General features: G+C 45.7%; 1 protein-coding gene across 3 annotated transcripts in view; it reads left to right on the top strand.

Moving 5' to 3' along the window:
• MMS22L (MMS22 like, DNA repair protein) overlaps positions 1-20,100 on the top strand; it is a 602,587-nt gene that overhangs the window by 27,235 nt on the left and 555,252 nt on the right. For all 3 annotated transcript variants that reach the window (XM_078648222.1, XM_078648223.1, XM_078648221.1), the window contains exons 3-4: positions 1,585-1,637; positions 15,079-15,166. In XM_078648222.1, the coding sequence (XP_078504348.1) occupies positions 1,585-1,637; positions 15,079-15,166 (141 nt within the window). The remainder of the gene's footprint in view (positions 1-1,584; positions 1,638-15,078; positions 15,167-20,100) is intronic.

Raw genomic sequence — 20,100 nt, forward strand, 5'->3', positions numbered from 1 at the left:
TGTCTGCATTATATATGCTCACATCCATGCATAGTAGTGAGTTCAATGCACCCCCTTAAAGATGGCGTCTCCTCAGACGTCTGTCGTAGAGGCCCATTTTGTCTACATGCTTGGTATCAGTTGTTCTTCAACCGGAGGGGCCTTCACACTGACCAGCTCTCAGCCCCCCAATTTTCACGAGTGCGTCATTGGGCACCCTCCTTTACCGATGCAATGTTTTGTCTTCCTGTCTGGTTTTCTGTATTTTAGGCAGTGTTGATCAGTAACCAGCAAGAAAACCAGCGATTTTGCCTGGAGGTCAAACCACAGGGCTGATAATGCATTTATATCCTCTGCTGTTCTCTTATGAACGCCCCCCAAGTTTAACTTACCTATAGGTCTCGTCAGGCATTGTAGACCTTATATTTTTTTAAATTTTGAGCAACTTAATCCAGTGCTAACTTTTTAGGCAAGATTACGTCCTGGATTTCCACACCCTTGCTATTAATCGGTTTTCAGCATCCTCCATTCAAGTCCTCCTTTTATTTCTGTTGCATCCTTTCTGAAAATGTGTTTTGAAGCAGATTAAAACATGTAGGATTATATCTCAAAATGATCTAAAGTTAAGTTTATAGTTTGCAGTGTATTTAAAGTGATGTGTTAATTTTGGTTGGACTTGTTTATTTTGGTTGGACTTGTTTATTTTTGGCAAGTAATAACTTGTGGAGTGATAGTTGCACTAGTCTGTCGCACATGCTGCCGCTGGCTCTGCTGTTCATGCTTATGGAGGTCATCTATGCCTTCAGTGCATTGGACCACATAAAAAACAAGCATTGGCATTGCCAATAGGTCTCGCTTGTGGGACCTTATAAGCACATCTTCCACCTCATTATTTTGCAGCCTAGGCACATGTTCCAATGCCGCCAAGCGAGTGGCGCTGTTTCCTCACATGAGGTAAAGAAGGAAGAGAAATGCACGGCCGTGAAAGTGGCTCTCGGGGGCGCATTCCTTTGAAGTGTCGGGTCTGATGCAATTATGCGAGGCAGGCTGGTTAGGAAGCAAATGGCAAGGGAGGGAGGCTGAGGCTTTGATGTGGGGAGTCACAAGTGAAGTGAATAATTAGGGGAGGAGAACTGGCAGGCTGATAGGCAGAAGGCTCAGGCAAGCTCGTGCACGAAGGAGCTTGCTGTCACGTGATTCACGTGAACTTAAAGAAAACTGCAGCGCAAGAAGCCCTTGGTTTCACAAGGATTTTGGCTACTTGAATTCTCGCTCCGCTCGATGCGCTTGCGCGCATCGATAGGTCGCGAGACCTAAAAATACGGCAGTTGCTTCTTAAGACTACAAGCGAGTGTTACTGCACTAATGAAGTGGGAAATTAGAGCATATTGGATATGCATTTTTATTTGGTTTTAATCAGAATGTTAAATACTCTCCAAAGAATAATAAATTCAGAGTTGTGTGTTGTTATGATCTAAAGCCCTTTCCTCTATCTAAACTGGGAAAATCAATATGTATTAAGGGCAAAATCATGTATTGCTCCCTGTCTTTGTAGCAGTTAAACGATATGCTGGATATTAAATACAGATTCTTTGCTTTTTTTAGACAGCATATATACAAATTGGAAAAACTTGTCGAAACTAGTTCCTTTGATTTTGGTAAGTGTTAAATAAAGCTTTTTTTTAATTAACAAGGTGGTCGATGTGTATTTACTGGATGAAATCTACTAAGTTTACAATAGAAAAAGATGCTTATGTACAAACTTGCTGTGTGCTATGCGAGCAGTCCTCTGTGAACCTTCTCTTGTCTTGTTCTTGCACCCTGCTCGTTTCCCTCTCTCGTTCCAGGTCCCTCTCTTCTGGATCCCTGCTCCCTCCACTCCTTGCACCGTGACTTCAGGAGTCTTTCTTGTTGCACACATGGCCCTGACCTGTTGCAGCCCGCCTCTCCACTGTGCACCCTTCTCCCTCTGTATCCTGCATTCCCAACATTTCACGTCGTGCGCTGCACCCCCTCTTGATATTGCCATTGGTTTTGACTTTTGTCAAGTGAAAGGATTTCCCCCAGCCTATGCTAACATGCATCACATTACACACAGCAAAGCAATTCTTTGTCACCCAAATGGACATAAGTGCGATTCTTCTGATAACTAAATCAGATGTCATGCATGACAATTGCACTCTTTTGTCATTCACCTGTTGCGCAGAACTGACATCGGTCACAGTTTACAATATTTCAACAGTATGCATAGCAATATTTATCGCATTTTCACTGGTTACCTGATCCCTACCTCATATATGTTTATTGTTACCTGTGTATTTGACAAAATGCAAATAAACTATATATAAAAAAAAAATATATATATATATATATATATATATATATAAATAATATATATATAATATATATACACACACACACACACACAACACAGCAAAGCAAGACTCCCTAAAACTAGGACGGGCAGCAGTGTCTGGTTATACAAATACAACATGTATGTTCAGCAGCAGTGCACTTCTTGTTTGTGGAAAATGAACATACACTGTTAAGGCGCATGTGATTTCTCTTCTGTGTATTCAAGTGTCTGAACATTTATTCAACATGTGTAAGTCAAAATGTTTACCTTTGCCATGTTAAATCGCTTGCCTATATTTGCATGCAAGTGCTCATTTCCATTTCCAGGAAGTACTAATCATGCTGTTTCTATGTAATGCGCTTTTGATAAAACGCAAACCACTCACTCCATCAGGAGTATATTGGCATTGAGCTTAATACACAGGGAATGATAGCAGGCATACCTTCAAGAGATAGTAACTAAAATAGGACGGTTTTTGCAACTTTTTTTTTTCACGTAGTGAAATTTTGGCTAGAGCGAATCTGGATTGGGGCGCTTGATGGATAATGACAAATCAGTCAGGCGTCTGTTTTCTGAACCAACTGCAAATGTGATTAAAAAGACTCCTTCATAGCCACCAGGAGAGCATGTCAATAGTCCAAACGACTAGTTATAAGAGCCTGTGTAATGGTCTTTTTGCAATTCAAAGGAAGCAGGTGAAAGATAACAAAACAGGTGCCGCAAATTGCAGTGACTTGATTAGCCATAGTAAACTTGCCATCCAGTTAAATACCAAGATTCTTTCCCACCTTTTTGGGGCAAGGGGGATTGCCCAATTCAGAAGGCCACCAATCCTCCGCCCAGGTCTGATAAGCTTTGCCAAATAATACAATTTAGTTACCCCCCCCCCCCCCGACTTAAGTTATAGACAGTTCTGCTTCCTCCAAGAAAACAGTGTTTGGTCAGTTGCGGATCTCCTTAAATATAGACCGCCGGGCCGGCAAGAGCGTTTATTAATGAGTTGGCAGAAATAGTGCCTACCTATGCCATCTGCTACTCAACATTTATAATCCACGGGGACCTGAATCTACATTTCGATCACAAGTAAAATCAAGAAATTTGTGATTTTACAACTGGATTACAGTTCTTGGGTATGGAACAGTTGGTCCACACCCCTATGCATACCAGGGGCCATACACTGGATAATATTTTCGCTAATAGTGCTCGGGTGGAAGCTCTGCCACCTGTGCCTATTGTATGGTCTGATCATTCGATTCTTTCTTTTAAGATCAAGAATCCCAGGAAGGTCTCTAGTCAATTGAAACAGTTTTTAGAGTCTAAACTGACCCTGAAATGGTCCCTACTTACCCCGGACTCTTTTAGGGCCAAACTGTCTTTGAGCACGCGTTACTAGTGGCCGCCACCCAGATAGCTGACAAACAAATCTCTTCTTGGAATAAGGAGGCAGTTGACTCCTTAACTTCTCTGAAACTCCGCTCAAATCTCTCAGCGGAATGGTTTTCAGGGGAATTAGCAATACTGAAAAAAGATTGTAAACGTCTGGAACGTTGTTGGAGGGTGAGCTATCAGCCAGTGAACAAGCTGAAATATCTAGAAGCGCTAAAACACTACCACAAACTAATTAGGAGAACACCGAGTGATTTTTATACTCCTAAAATCGAATCTGCCAAGAACGCCCCATAAAATATATTTAGTATTGTTAAAAATCTTATTTCCTAGGAGCGCGCTACAGCAGTGTTGCCAGCATCAACGGAGTACTGTAATAAAGTAGCTAGCTTCTTTTTGGAAAAAATAGAAGATATATGCTACCTTCCCAGAAACTAGTAGGCATTTGACTTTTGCTCCACCAAAGAGGGAAACTTCGTGTGAGGTTAGTTTTACTTTCCGACCACCAGTCGAAAGAAATGTACTTCAACTTATGTCTGTAGTAAATAGCTCTCCCATGGATATTATCCCTCCAAATATGTTATTACGAGGGAAGGAAGCTATTGTACCAGTGCTCACAAACTTGCTGAATTAATCTTTCGACTCGGGGCACGTTCCAAATACTTGGAAACACGTGATGGTGGTTCCGATTGTAAAGAAACCGTCCTTAGATCCTGCACTTCCAGAAAATCTGAGACCAGTATCGCTGCTTCCTTTCTTTGCAAAAACGGCAGAGAAATTTCTAAACTCTCAACTGACTACGTTTATGGAAGAACACCAGGTACGTCATGAAACACAATCTGGTTTTAGGGCTTCATACAGCACTTACTCTGCATTACTCCTGGCCTTTGAGGTGCGAAAAATAGCAGCTGATAAGGTAGGACTGCAGCACCGATCCTGTTGAATTTGAGTGTGGCTTTTGATACAGTATCCCACAGGCTTCTTTTGGAGTGACTGTGGGATGCCGGAATCAGAGGCAGCACATGGCAATGGATCAAACATTTCTTACAAGACAGATCCTTTCAAGTTCTGCAACTCCCCTTTAAGTCTGAGATCTGCCCTCTGTCACAAGGTGTGCCACAGGGTTCTGCCCTTAGTCCAACGTTATTTAATGTTTATATGCGTCCGCTAGCTGACAGTACTGAAACATGGGGTGAAGCTGTTGTCATTTGTCGATGACACTGAGCTGGTCATCACATTGTAACAGAAGGATGTTGTGGCTGTGCCTAAATTCAAAGCCGGCTTAATTGATCTGGCAAACTGGGTGAATTTCAGCTGCCTCCAATTAAATGCAAGTAAGACTGATATCATGGTAATTGGTAAACAGCATTCCATCTGGTCTCATAGCTGGTGGCCGAATGAACTAGGGCCAGCACTGAATCCCAAACCGAAGATTACAAATTTGGGAGTCTGGTTTTACAACACCCTATCTTTTTCAGAGCAGATTTCAGCTTTGGCTGGTACTTGCTTTGGCTTTTTAAAAATACTACGAAAAATTCTAGATCTCCTACCTCTAGATGCAAAAAAGACCATTATGCAAGCTCTATTACATCTCCTTTAGATTACTGCAACGTTCTCTATCTAGGGGTCACAAAAAGTAATATGAGAAGGCTGCAGAAAGTCCAGAAGGCAGCTCATGGATGATATTGAACATCCCTAGGCGAACACCGGTTGGAGCAGCTCTGATGGAACTACATTGGCTACCGGTGAAGTATAGAGTTACTTTTAAAGCTCTATGTTTCTGCTACAGGATTCTGAATGAGAAATGACCTAGCTATCTTCGCCCCTTACTCACCCCTTACAGACCTAACTGGAATCTTAGTTCTGAGGCCACTGCTAAGTTGACAGTGCCAAAATTTCAAAAGGCACGTCTAGGAGGCAGGTCCTCTAGCTTTTTTGCTGCTAAAGCCTGGAATCAACTGCTGTTGGAGCTGAGGATGCAGCCCTCAAGAGTGCTGTTTTGAGACGACTTAAAACATGGCTCTTTCAGTCACTCTCGGAGGACTGGTGCTAATCTCTGCTGTTTTTGAATAGGGCCTCTCTGTAAGGACTGGGATGTCTTAGCGCGGGAACACTCCACTTTATAAACTTTAATCTAAAGTGCCACAGCAAGCCTGCAGTTGCTGAGCCAGGCTTTTGTTATCTCCAGGTTTTGTCCAAACAATATCACTAGCTGTGTGTCTTCTACAGAAGACAACATCTCTAGATCGAAGGACCTAACAACCTTTGCCAATGGGGGCCATGTAGATATAAAAAAGAAAGGGACTCCAAGATCTCTGAGTCACCCCACAGGTGTTACTAACAACCCTGGATTTAAAGAGGATACTTTCTCAATCCATCAACAATAATCTGTTGACATGCTTTTCAATAAACACTCCTACATCTTTTACAGTTATTGTTTATATTTAAGTAGTGTAAATGGCTCTATTGAACGTGATACCAGGTTCTGTTTCCCTATATATACATATATTTGGATCAACTACCATCAGCATGCATTTTTAGGAAGTATTCAGCAATCAAAACTCCTGCGTAATAGTTGAACGTTTGCCCACAATTTTTGGTGTAGCATTGTACCATTTCTATATTTCTGTATCAATTTAGATGTCCGTATGGCTCAGCAATTCGTCAAGCAAGCCTCCCCTTCCTCTTTTGTTCTATTTCTCCATATTTTATAGGATCCCCTATTTTTTATAAGACTGCTGCTCCTCCATACCTGTTACTTAGTCAACCAGGTTGTGTATCTGTGTGCTAGGGTGTCTTCCATTCAGACTTGGAAGGAGACTCTAATCGAAGAGGTATAACACTTGGTCCCCCAGTGTGCCCCTATCCTGTTCTGTTATCGTTGATCTCCCTGAATATAGCACTTTTTTTATTGGCCTTCCACTCAGCAGTTGTCATACACTTTTTCAATCTGATGGTTGACCTCCTATCTGCTAGACCATTGCTTCCATTCACCAGTAAGTAAGACAAGGCTGCCATTTTACGTCTGTACCCATTTCTTTCTGACAGGAGTCTGTCCCAAAAAGTCCTCTTCCTGAGACCTTTCTCTTGGCAGTCCTCGAGTCTCTTTAGTGTTTTATAGACTTCCTCCCTCCCAGATCTTCTGGATTATTATGTAGTTCCACTATGTTTCATCTGTTTATGCACATGCAGGAACTACTGATTTGGTACACTTAAGCTGGAACACAACACAACACCACACCTGGGTTTTATAGGTCATCGCAAAGTGGGCCTGACTAGAATATACCCTGAACTTCGAATTTGTGTGTTGAGTAGTGTAAGGACAGGCGAGGTCAGATGTAAGCTGGAACTTTAATACAGGGCCCTGACAGGAGCAATAAAAGTCATACGCGGCACTGTAAGGAGCATCTCTTACCCATCCCATGGATCCGTATTTTCTTGGGTGGCTGTAACATGATGTCAGTAATGGAAAGCTTTGTGCCCAAGAAAGACCAATGTTCCACAGTCAAAATCAGGAATATATCTTTCGGTCAAGGCGAGTGAGCACTGAACTTAATTTTTAGTGGTAACCATCTGTAGTTCTTAATGGTAAACCAAAATTGTCGCCCGTCACCATGATCAAGTGGGAATTGAAAAATAAAAATACTTTTGATATCCTGCCATAAGGAGTAGTGCTTATTTTAGATTAACGCTTGGATCTTGCTAGACCTGATTAACAATCCTCAATGGCTCTGTCTCAGGGAATCCATCAAAGCCAGCTTTGCTCAGCTAGTGGTTCTGGGAAATAGCAGAGTTCCATCCTGGGCGAGGACTAGGGAGATGATTTTGGACACAACCTATGGTGGCTTAACAGCATATGTAGGTTTGTGGTTAGGCGCTGGGGAGGAGGAACTGATGGGTGCAGTCTGGTGCAAAATCTTACATATATTGCAGATTCAGGCAAAGGCTAGTGAATAAAGAAAGCCCTACACACTGTACGTCATGCATTTTCGTCCGTTATAGAGTATTTTTTTTCTCCAGTGCTGCATTAATGGAGAGCAAGGAAAATTTGTGAAGCTTTCACAAAATAGTTTACATTTTAGGAACTTAATTGTCAAATTTCTAAAGTCTTTTTCGTCTAGTTGTGCACATTTTCCATATTCAATATTCAATGAGTCTATTTCAGTATCCTCTTCCTAATTCTTTTTTAGGTTAGATCAGCTAGTTGAGCTGAACAATGGGCTTCCAAATTTGTCTTAGAAATACTGGCATTCGATCTGCCAACTTGGCACATCTTTAGTAATTTTGTCAGCCATCTAGTCACGTGATATTACAGTCCCATTGCTTGCTTTCTGCTTGTGCTGGTCAAACAAAGTGTCGAAGGCGGCCTTCACAGCATTGGGAGAGTGGTGTTTGTGGAGGAAATGCTATAAAATGTCCTGCTGCTGGAGTGCGCTTTGATGGTACGGGTACCTGGTGGGCATAATCAAAAGGAGGATCAAAATATTGTGACATATGGTACACATATAATCACTATATGTTGGTCAAAACGTGTTCGTATTTAATGGCTAATTTACGGAGGGTTGAACGTATGGTTGATAGAATAAAATACCTTTTCAGAGGAGGCCGTGTAAATAAGCCCCCTTTGGGAGTAATCCACATATAAAGTTCTGCTTCCTTTGAATGAAATCGAGGTCTTTCAAGTGAGTATTAATGGCTCCTTTTGGAATCTTTTAGATAAATAATTTGTTTGAGCAAATGCATAAATGCAAAAACAAGTTTTCATTACACTTTAAACAGGATTCTATAAGTTTATTTCAACTCAATCAATTAGTGAGGATTGTGATGTGAGGGCTGCACGAATTGTCGGATACTTGCATGTGCTATATAAGTGGAGTGACTTTTATGGCCTGGCTTGCTAGCGCAGCTGTCCCCAGACAATTATGTGAGCATTACTAGAGAGGGCTTTGGCTCCTCCCCCAAGTGTTGGGAGTCAGGAGTAGATATTTTGATTGTGCAGAATGTGGGTGCTTCCGCAATGAAGTGCTTGCCCTCCACACAGTTGAATATATTTTGTTTATGTATCCAGCTGCCTGATGTTGAATTTTTAGGGGCACACACATGACACTGTAATGCTAAGAAAGTATCTTAGATAACTAGATAATGAATGGTCAGTGGCGGCTCCTCTGCTAAGGCGGAGGAGTGTCGCCTTACTGCTCGTTGAGCAGTGCAAAATAAAAAAATGATGATAACACAGTTATCATTTTATTTTTCTTTGCTGGACTTCGACTCCAGCCAGGTTGGGCGGGGTGGGACTAGTCTCCCCACCGTCAGAAGGAGCAGGAGTGGTTTGCACTCCTCCCTAGGTGCGCATGATGACTTGGTCAGACCTCTGGGACCATCCAAACAGTCATGCACACTTGGCATGTTCTCCACTGGGCTTGAACATGCCCAGCCTCCCAGTCACTGCCTGAGTTGCAGTTTCGGCCACTCGGGGTGTTTTCTTGTAACTTGGTGCTGCATAGTGGGCGCCATAAGGCAGTGACCTTGGTCAGACTTGTGGAAGCACCAGATCTGAACCTAGCATCTTAAGCAACCACCAATTTAAATAGTGATCCCTTGTATTATCTATTGTTTAAGGGACCATATTATGGGCATAGAGGAACAGCTGAGCTGGCACTGGGCCTAGAGGTCTGAGGGGGTCCACAGTCCCCTGATTATTTCTGCACTTCACCTCTAAGCAAGTGTAAAGAGGTCAAAGATCCATGCATCGTGGACTATGACACCTTTCTGGCCGTGTGAGGAGGGGGGCATGGCAGTAAATGGAGCAGGGCTTCGTGCCGAGAACGGCTTCTGTAAGAGGCACTTCTGACCCCTCCACCCTCAATTGTCCCCTACTTAAAGAAAACAAACAAAGAAAAAAAACAGAGGTTTAGATTGGCTGCCGCCGCCGATGTCCTGTGGTGTTTTCACACTCCTTAATTGATATTGACTACTCGGAGCCTCCAGAAAACAGCGGAAACGCCCCTATTCTGCAATGGCTTCCAGCTGTTGCCCCTGCCGCCTTGTGATATCGGCTCCTCATCTGGTGACCGTGTGAGGAAAGCAGATATCGTGTGACACACGGTGGCATGGTGTGAGTTGGCAGGTCTCCAGCTTTGCTCAGCCACTTTACTATATTCCGTGTCTATAATCACACCCTCCAGCATTTCGCGATTTCGCGATTCACGAAAAAATCGCGAAATTAGCTGGCAAGTGCGATGGCCGCGATATTTACCAAATCGGCCGCAAAAAAAGGTCTCCGGCAGGCATGAAAAAAATGAAGCCATTTTATTGGCTGTACAACGCTTACGTCACCACGTGAATGGCGCTGTACAGCCGTAATAGCTGCGTGCTTCCTCGATCACAATATTTATTAAAGCGGAGCGAGAAAAGGAAAGTGTCGTTTCTCTGTGCTCCAGCGTGCAGGCTCAATTGCTGTCCTGTAATCGCAGAAAAGAATGTCAAAAATGGTTACACATGCAAGTGAGACAAATACCCCACTCCATGGAATAGGCATCAACGTTCTTCAAAGACGAGAGCAGCTCGTCATCAACAACCATGTTTTAGTTGGGATTGCTTGAAAGGCGGGACTAGCGCTGGAACTTTCTAGCTCACTGGAGATATTCACAGGTCTTGTAGAAAGAATGCAGAGGTCGAAGCGCACAACGGCAGCACAGAGAACCCCACCTGTCAGTTCAACAATCAGACACATGCAAGGGGATAGGGGAAAACGGTCTCAAAGTCGTGAGCCACAAAGATGAAAGAAACGAGGCCAAACTAGCTAGCTGTCTGCCTCGCACATAAACTGAGCTCATCCTACTCCGAAAACAGTAGTTTGTTCTGAGGGCCACCAAACATCTTAAACGACTGAATAAATAGCAATGAAGAAAAGAAAACGGAGTCACAGGCTCGGCGGACTTCATTTTGCACCAATTGAAGGTTACTAAACGCAATCCCTGCCCCTCATTGTTAAAAATGAGGATTGCAGCAGGGGGGGCGGGCAGAGATGGAACTGTCTTTTCCTTCTTGACCAGAGCATACAAAATCTTTTTCCACTTCTGCTCTGCCGCTGTAAAGGAAAGATTGAAGTGCGGTGCATGAGTGTTTTAACCTCTTGGATGCTATGGGAATTCCCCTGCTGTGCTGGGATTTCGTGATCCTCATTGGTTTATGACGAGCTGGGCTCGTCATGAGCGTGCGAGGAGGCTACTGCATGACGAGCCCAGCTCGTCATGAGCGTGGAAGGGGTTAAGAGTATATTCAACAAATTACGAATCTTCCCGAAAACAAACCTACAGCTTTGAGTTTTTTTAAGTACTTGAGTGTTCAGATTGATGCTAAATGCATATTTCATACCACTTTAAGTCTGGCGATTTCGTAATGGGCATTTCGCAATACATTTAAAAACAGGTGACTGCAGGTTCTTATTCTACTACAAATTAACCAAACTGAAGGGTCTACAAGTCGGGAGGTGAAGATGTGGAATTTCCTCACAATAACATGACCTTCAGTTTTACACATAACTTCAGAGCTAACCATCAAGACCCCATAAAAAGACGCTTTACACAAGAAAATGTCAAAAGTGGCAAATGTGCAACAAAGTTTACATATCATGAAAAATTGCCACGTCCAAAAATAAATATACAACCAACAAAACATTTCTATCACCATTCATCAGTTTCATATCCAAAGCCCTGTGAAAACTAACAACCTTGTTTTTCGCCGAAACTTTAAACCGAGGCATGACATCTCATTAGGCATAACTAAATACCCAATCGGGCCCATTGGCAAAAGTAAGTGGAATGCACATCCGTTCCTTATACAGATACCCCCTGCCTTTAACAGATTCAAAATATGAGAAATAACTAAATATTGCCAGACAGAGTGGTAGCAAAGTGGCCAGATTGATTTTATTCACACCCAAACTAATTTGCGCCACTCTACACAGTTTGCCAGTGAAGCGCTACCTTTGTTTTCTTGTCTTTCTTTGTATAGCGTTGTTTTCCCCCAGGCGGGGAACTAGTGCACCAATCCTGGAGGTACTGCAAAACGTGGATTGGAAAACAAAATGTGTACTGCTGCTCAGTTTTCAGGGAAGTGGTCTTTGTACCATACTGCTTACGTTTTGTAAGGATATAAGCAATGGTTCAATTTCGTGCCCTGTAGTCGTGTCCTCAACTTTTCGGGCAAAAGCACTCACTGATTTCTGAATAGTGAGGGTAAAAGCGTTGAAGTAACCATGTTTTTCCTGCTTACATTTCATATGCTTTACCTAATTTTGCATTCCCTATGAGTGTTTGCTTTTTCCAGGATGTTGTTACTTTTTATTTTTGAGCAGCATATTGTTCTTGTCTAGTGCGTAATTTAAATTGAGCCGCATCCAGGTGTTTACAGCAGGCGCACTTGGGTTGTAGTTGACGGCAGTGCGAGTTTCTCTCAGTGGAGCAGTATGGTGTTTAGTGGGGTGAGAGAATGTGACACCAAGGTCAGAGCTGCCAAATTTGGAAGGGGGGAACCATATTGTGAGTTGTCTGTCCTGTCAGCACTACCCATAAAAGGGAGTCAGTGCACGCGGTACAAGAGGAGGCTGTGTGACTGCACCCAGGGAGTGAAGGGGGTCTGTGTGACTGCACCCAGGTAGCGAAGGGAGCTGCATGACTGAAACCAGAGTGAAATGGGCTGCGTGACTTAAACCAGAGAGTGAAGGGAGCTGTGTGACTGAAACCAGAGAGTGAAGGGAGCTGCGTGACTGAAACCAGAGAGTGAAGGGAGCTGCGTGACTGAAACCAGAGAGTGAAGGGAGCTGCGTGACTGAAACCAGAGAGTGAAGGGAGCTGTGTGACTGAAACCAGGGAGTGAAGGGAGCTGCGTGACTTAAACCAGAGAGTGAAGGGAGCTGCGTGACTGAAACCAGAGAGTGAAGGGAGCTGCGTGACTGAAACCAGAGAGTGAAGGGAGCTGCGTAACTGAAACCAGAGAGTGAAGGGAGCTGCGTGACTGAAACCAGAGAGTGAAGGGAGCTGTGTGACTGAAACCAGGGAGTGAAGGGAGCTGTGTGACTGAAACCAGAGAGTGAAGGGAGCTGTGTGACTGAAACCAGGGAGTGAAGGGAGCTGTGTGACTGAAACCAGGGAGTAGTGAAAGTGGTGCCCCGCCAGGGGTGCATACATGGGTGCTAGAATATCCCAGGGAGAAATACATCCTGCTCCCACGAGTTTAGTAGATTGGAGATGTGCTTCCGTAGAGCTGCAGAAACTTTAAATATGCCTATTTCAAAGTAGAATACTTTGCTAAAACAGGTTCCATCGATTTAGGGCTGGAAAGGAATGATTACAAGTAAAATAAAGTGCCGCAATAATGCCGCTAAATTTTCATTTTTGTGCCGCTAAATTTTCATTTTTGTGCCGCTAAATTTGCCAATCCATGCCGCTATATCCTGGGGGGTCTGTATAATGTGTTGAATCAGTTTCTCAAGATTGAACAGTTACACGATTAGATGAGGTGACTTTACCACTCTGTACATTGACCAGAAGTAATAAAACAGTCTTCAGGCTAACTAACACCTGAAGAAACCCCGTACAATAGAGACCGGGACAATACAATGCACAAGGCTCAATCTTTCTGTTTAACTCTCACAAACATAGCCCTATCTGCAGCTAGAGAAAACAAATTCAGACCCATTATAAATATGACAGTTGACAGAAAACAATCCATCACCATCGTAGGACATAACTCTTAAAAAGCAAACTGATATATCTGTAGGCGTGAGTGAAGTTCTACAGAGGAGAATCTGCAAAGACAAGGCAAGTACCATGTCGGCAAAGGACCAGGTTCTAGCATTTGAGTCAACCGCGCTTGCAGAATTTGTCTATCAACAACTATTTTGTGTCTCTAACTTTTGAAATAGACCAAGTTATGCTGGACCTAAATAAAAGAATTGCAGATCTTCATCACAGAAGTAAATCTCTCATGAACATGTTATTTGTGAACACTAAAGAGGGACGTTTGTAGAGGATAATTGTAGGCTAAGATGTTTTAAGGAGCTGAAATAACCTTTTTTTTTTAACTCAGTCTTCAGTATCGCCCTAAATGGGGAGTTTTGGCATGAATGATTACCCAAATCAAACTATGTGTGAGAGAAGCAATAAAAAAGAGGTGATTCGACTTTGAAAATCATAAATGGAGATGTTTATAGGAGGAATTTTAAACTTCACTCGAAAACTCCAAATTGAAATGCACAGCTTATATATAGATGCACTCGCTGGCTCCTCACTGTAATATGCATCTCTCAAAAATAAAATAACATATCATTTACCAAACGTAAGGAATTTTGTAAATTATGGAAGATCACGAACATACCTCAAATGAGCAGTAGCTGAGGTTCAAGCTGGCTTGTACATAGTACTGGGGGCCGTAAATGAAATTAATTGACACCTAGGCTTCCACATGGCGTAGCTTAGAAATGCATTTAAAGAAACATTTGCCCTTTTATGACACATTCCTTGTACACGTGCCTGCAGGAAGGGATGTTTTATATGTTTAACCCTTCGCTACCCTTCTGAATCGAAACCGTATTCAGACCTGGAGTTATCGCGATATACTGGGTACCCCTTTCTAAAGGCCTTGCGTCTCTTAGATGGTCCTTTACCACTGCCAGATGTCGTTCAGACACCCTGGGCGTGCCCTCAGACACCACCAGCAGGCACTCTGATACCTTCCGTCAGGTAGTAGAAATCGCTAAAATGACACCGAGTGCCTTCTCACACACTTCCGGCCCACTCTCAAATTACCTGAACTATCAGTGATCCTCAGCTTACCCTCAGAGGCTTTATGGCTCAGACAGCCTCAGCCACACTTATACGGTCTTTAGCTTCCTTGGCCAGCCCTTGGTCTGCTTTCAAAGACCCTCAGTTGTTCATTTGGTCCGACTAGATGTTCCTCAAAGACCTTGTTAGTGTAATTTTCCATATTGTACTCAATCTTGGGGCCTAGTGGGTCTACTCGAACAGCCAGGTCTTCAGCTAATTGCAGAATTCAAGAAGCGAGAAGGAGGCTCTTATGTGTAGTGGCAGGCCGTTCCAACTTTTTAGGAGAAAATATGAAACTTTGAATAAGTAGCAATGCTGTGACGACATTGGGCCTATTTCACTTGTGTATTGAAGCATTTTAGACAAACAGCTGCTGTTTTAATGTAAATGCATTCACTTGCCTCAGGAAGGAATACCGCCAGCCGCTTTGCAATGACTTTGTTGTCCGAGAATTCTTGTTTTCTGAAAATCGCTTTGCAAGGTTAACATGTGTGCATGCCAAAATAACACCTGTTTTGCTTTTTTAAGGCCAAGCTGGAAGCCTACACTGTGAATGTGAGGCCATAAAGCATCAGTGTGTGGAGTTTCTACATTACGTGAAGGTTTTTATTTTCAGGTGAGCCAATCAACATCATTGCTGCGTAATAATAATTTGAAAACTATCTTTGTTTGTAAACCACCTTGGCATGTAGTGATATCTGAACGAAGGAATATTTTAAAAGCCTGCTGTCTCCTGCAGATGTCATGTAAATTAGTTTTTTTCCTTAATTTTTTGGAGTAGAAACTTTGGACAGTCGAAGTTAAAAATTGGTTTTACTTGTCTAGCAATCAACAGTAGGCAATTCTATCTAAAAGAAACAAGTTTAATGTTAGATTCCTTACCTTAGAATATCCCCAGGCGTCAGACTGGATCCGTCAGCAGTACCGCGCGTCGGTAGGCGTCGTCTGCGCCTCCGTGTCCGTTTTTGCTGTCGTGATCGCTGGGATGACGTCGTCGGAGTACTTAGACGCCGCCCTCGCGCGCTGACGTCAGTTCTTCTTTTTTTTCCGCTCCAGCAAGCGCAGATCCGGGAAGAGCAGTACTCTAGTAATTTTTTGACAAACTTTTTTTTATCTCTTTTGAAAACTTTTCGAGTTGACCTTCGACTCGCGGTGCCGTAGGGATTCCTGGTTTTACACCTTGCGATGCCTGTCACTGCCTGATGTCGGTGACAGACCCCCACCGTCGGTGCATTTACTGCCTCGGGGACGACCATGATGACAAGTCGTGCCCCTACTGCCGGGCCTTCACCTCGAAGGCTAGGCGGGAGCGGTCCCTTAAGCTGCTCGAGATCCGGCAGTTGGCTCCGCGCCGCTCGGCGAGGAAGTCGAGGGACCGGTCGCGGAGCCACAGTCATCGCCGCTCGTTGAGTCACCATCACTCGTCGGGCTCCAAGTCCTCCGGTAAGTCGAGACATTCGAAAAAGAAGTCGAAGAGGCGTCATCGCTCTTTCGACTTCCCCCGACGCGACACCACCTGCGCGGCTCCGCCGGAGCCGCAAGTGCCGCATCCAGGTCTATACCCGCTGGTCCCTGGGCATGGAGCCGCAAGCGCCGCGTCCAGCTTCATACCCGCCGGTCCCTGGGATGCACGCGACGCCGGAGGCGATAAGTGTTTTCCTCACGGCCAGGAGGTCACACTTCCCTCCGTCGGAACCTGCCGAGGCTCCTTCGGTCCTCGCGGGTCCGACTAGGAGCCCTAGCGGGCTGGCGGCTCCGGTCCCAGCGCCGTCGGGTGCTACGGCCCCGGCGCCGTCGTCGACTCCGGTCCCGACGCTACAGGGCTCCACAGGATCCAGGCCTGGATCCGGGTCGTCGCCAGTTGACCTCACGTCTCCTTCGTTGGCGCCGACCCCGAGGGTGTCACTCCCGGTGCTGTCTTTGGACGACACCAGCCCCGGTTTCAGCCCCAGTCCGGGTGCGGCGCCGGAGCAGAAGGAGAAGTTCAAGATGCTGACTTTGGCTCAGGTCCTAGCTGCCCTGGATCCAGGAGACTGGATTGTGGCGTTGGACTTGCAGGACGCATATTTCCATATCCCCGTCCTGCCGGTCCACCGGCGCTACCTGCGGTTCATGGTAGGCCACAAGCACTTTCAGTTTACCGTGCTCCCCTTCGGCCCTACCAGCGCCCCTCGGGTGTTCACGAAAGTGATGGCGGTGGTCGCAGCTCATCTGGACAGAACAGGGGTTTCAGTCTTCCCCTATCTCGACGATTGGTTGTTGAAGGCGGGCTAGCCCCAAACAGTCGTCTCCCACCTCCAGACTACGGCCGACCTCCTGCACTCACTGGGGTTCTCCATCAACGTGCAGAAGTCACACCTGTACCCCTCTCAGAAGCTCCTTTTCATTGGAGCGGTTCTGGAGTCGGCGCAGTTTCGGGTTTATCCCCCCCCGAACAGCGGGTTCAGGATATTCAGGCTCTGATTCTGATCTTTCAGCCTTTATCCCAAGTTTCGGACAGGTTGACGCTGCGGCTCCTGGGGCTGATGGCCTCCTGCATCCTTCTGGTGCATCACGCCAGGTGGCGGATGCGGGCTCTGCAGTGGGACCTGAAGTTTCAGTGGGCACAGCATCAGGGCAACCTGTCCGACCACGTCCTGATCTCGGGGGGCACTGCGAGTCAGTTGCAGTGGTGGCTCACGAACTGCGATTGGGTCAGCGACAGATCCCTCTCCCTACCCTAACCGGAGCACGTAGTGGTGACCGATGCGTCCCTCCTGGGGTGGGGGGGCCACATGGGAGAGGGGGAAGATCAGAAGCCTCTGGTCTCCGGCGGAGTCCTGGCTCCATATGAACCTTCTGGAGCTGCGGGCGATCCGACTTGCACTAAAGGCATGCCTTCCCTCTGTACGGGGAAGTGTAGTGCAGAAGTTCACGGACAACCCCACCCCATGTGGTACTGCAACTAACAAGGCGGGGTGGGGTTGTGGACCCTTTGTCAGGAGGCTCTGCGCCTCTGGACATGGCTGGAACTCCAGGGCATCACCCTGGTGGTTCAACACCTGGCAGGTTCTCTCAATGCCAGGGCGGCCGAACTCAGCCGCCGGGAATGATGGATCACGAATGGCGTCTGAACTCTGGCGTGGCGCAAGGTATCTTTCAGCAGTGGGGAGAGCCTTGGTTAGATCTATTCGCCACCAACGAGGACGCGCAATTTCATCAGTTCTGTGCGTTGAAATTTCCAAGGCTGCACTCGCTGGGCGACGCTTTGCGTCACGAGTGGAGCTGCGGTCTGTTGTACGCCTTTCCACCTATACCACTTCTGCCCAGAGTGCTGAATAAGATCAGGCGAGACCGGGCCCAAGTCATCCTTGTGGCTCCGGACTGGGCACGAAGATACTGGTATCCCGAGCTACTCAGCATGTCATCCCCAGATTTGTCTGCCTCTTCAGGAGGACCTTCTGTCGCAGCAGCAGGGGACGGTCCTCCACCCAAACCTGTCCACTCTCCACCTACATGCGTGGAGATTGAGCGGCGACAGTTGAGGCCATTTGACTTGCCTCCTGAAGTCTGTGATGTGATTCTGGCAGCCAGGCGTCCCTCCACAAAATCGATATACGCCTGCAGGTGGAACAAATGTGTGGCATGGTGCACAGCAAAGGCTGTGGATCCACTCTCTGCCCCCCTTTCAGAGGTTCTCCTCTTCCTTCTTTCTCTTGCCCAGCAGGGCTCTCCTCTGGGCACTATCAAGGACTACCTCTCAGCCATTTCAGCCTTCATAAGGCTTCCTGATCAGCCTTCTCTTTTCAAGTCCCCTGTTGTAAATAGACTCTTGAAAGGAATCACACACATGTTTCCTCCTGTTCCCTTTGTGATTCATCAGTGGGACTTGAATCTTGTTCTAACGTATCTGATGGGCGCTCCTTTTGAGCCACTTCATAACTGTCCTCATCGTCTTCTGAGTCTTAAAACTGCATTCCTGGTTGCCATCACCTCTGCCAGGAGAGTGAGTGAGCTCCAGGCTCCATCTTCTAAACCTCCTTTCCTCTGTCCATCCGGACAAGGTTGTTCTGAGGACTCGTCCTTCTTTCCTGCCCAAGGTGGTCACAGCCTTTCATATCGGGCAGTCCATCACCTTGCCCACCTTCTTTCCGCCTCCGCATCCCTTGAAGGTGGAAGAGAGGCTCCACCTTCTGGACCCAAAACTTGCGCTCTCCTTCCATCTAGATCCACACGCCAGTTCCAGGTGGATGACCAGCTCTTCATGGGCGCTAAGAAGGGTCGGACGGTGCACAAGCGGACCATCTCTCAGTGGGTCGTCTTGTGCATCAAGGTTTGCTACTCTTTGGCGAAAAAGGAGCCTCCTGTTGGGTTGCGCGCCTATTCCACTCTGGCCACGGCAGCTACTACTGCCCTGGGTCGGGGAGTCCCCTTGCAGACATCTGTCAGGCAGCTACATGGGCCTCGCTGCACACGTTTGCTAGACATTACTGCCTGGACAGCCAAGTCCGGAGAGATTGCTTTTTCGGCCGTCCCGTTCTCCAGGACTTTCTGGTGTGATCTTGGTTCGCAGACCCACCACCGGGGTTGGTATTGCTTGGGTATCTATTCTAAGGTAAGGAATCTAACACTAACCTGTTTCTTTCAGATGCACAAGTTACTTACCTTCGGTAACAATATATCTGTAAGAAACAGTAGTTAGTGTTAGATTCCTTACCGCCCCACCCATCCTCCCAGTTCTGCGAACCGATATCTAGGGTTAAGGACATCCCTTTCAGGGCCCTAGTTTCATGGCACCAATGTCGGTTTCTATCATGGCTCTGCATTCCTGGCGCGGAAAGCTATGTACGAAACTGACGTCAGCGCGCGAGGGCGGCGTCTAAGTACTCCGTTGACGTCATCCCGGCGATCACGACGACGGACGCGGAGCCGCAGACGATGCCTACCGACGCGCAGGGGTACTGCTGACGAAAACTTGCCAGATCCAGTCTGACGCCTGGGGATATTCTAAGGTAAGGAATCTAACACTAACTACTGTTTCTTACAGATATATCGTTACCGAAGGTAAGTAACTTGTGCATTAATGATATTTGCTTTCTCTTGAGTCTTGTGTTTTTTCAAAATCTTTTCTAAAATCATTGACAATACTGGCCAATGCCTCCGCTCTGTTTACAACTCATGGTAAGCAAAAAAAAATATGAACATTTTCAGCAATCATCGTTTTCTAAATTGACCTTCGTACTTGGTACCACATTTAAAAATACTCTACTGGTGATCACTTCAATTGCTAACCACATATAGCATTATTTTTATTTATTTATAGAGTTCTGTGTAGCGCAAATCTGACCCGAAGGTTTCAGAGCGCTTCACAGAGTTTGCATAGCGACACTTGTGTGAGTTACATTTCGAGTAAATATAAATATGTAGTGACAATATGTAAGTGAAGCATAAGAAAGCCATTAGGATAAGTTGCTGCTACATTTATTAGGTAGATCTGGGGGGTAGGGAGGGGAAGAACTTTATCTTCAGGCATATGGTTGAATTCTGACCAGGTTGCATTGTTTTTAAGTT

The sequence above is a fragment of the Lissotriton helveticus genome, chromosome 6, assembly GCF_964261635.1.
Source record: "Lissotriton helveticus chromosome 6, aLisHel1.1, whole genome shotgun sequence".
Classification (NCBI taxonomy): Eukaryota; Metazoa; Chordata; class Amphibia; order Caudata; family Salamandridae; genus Lissotriton; species Lissotriton helveticus.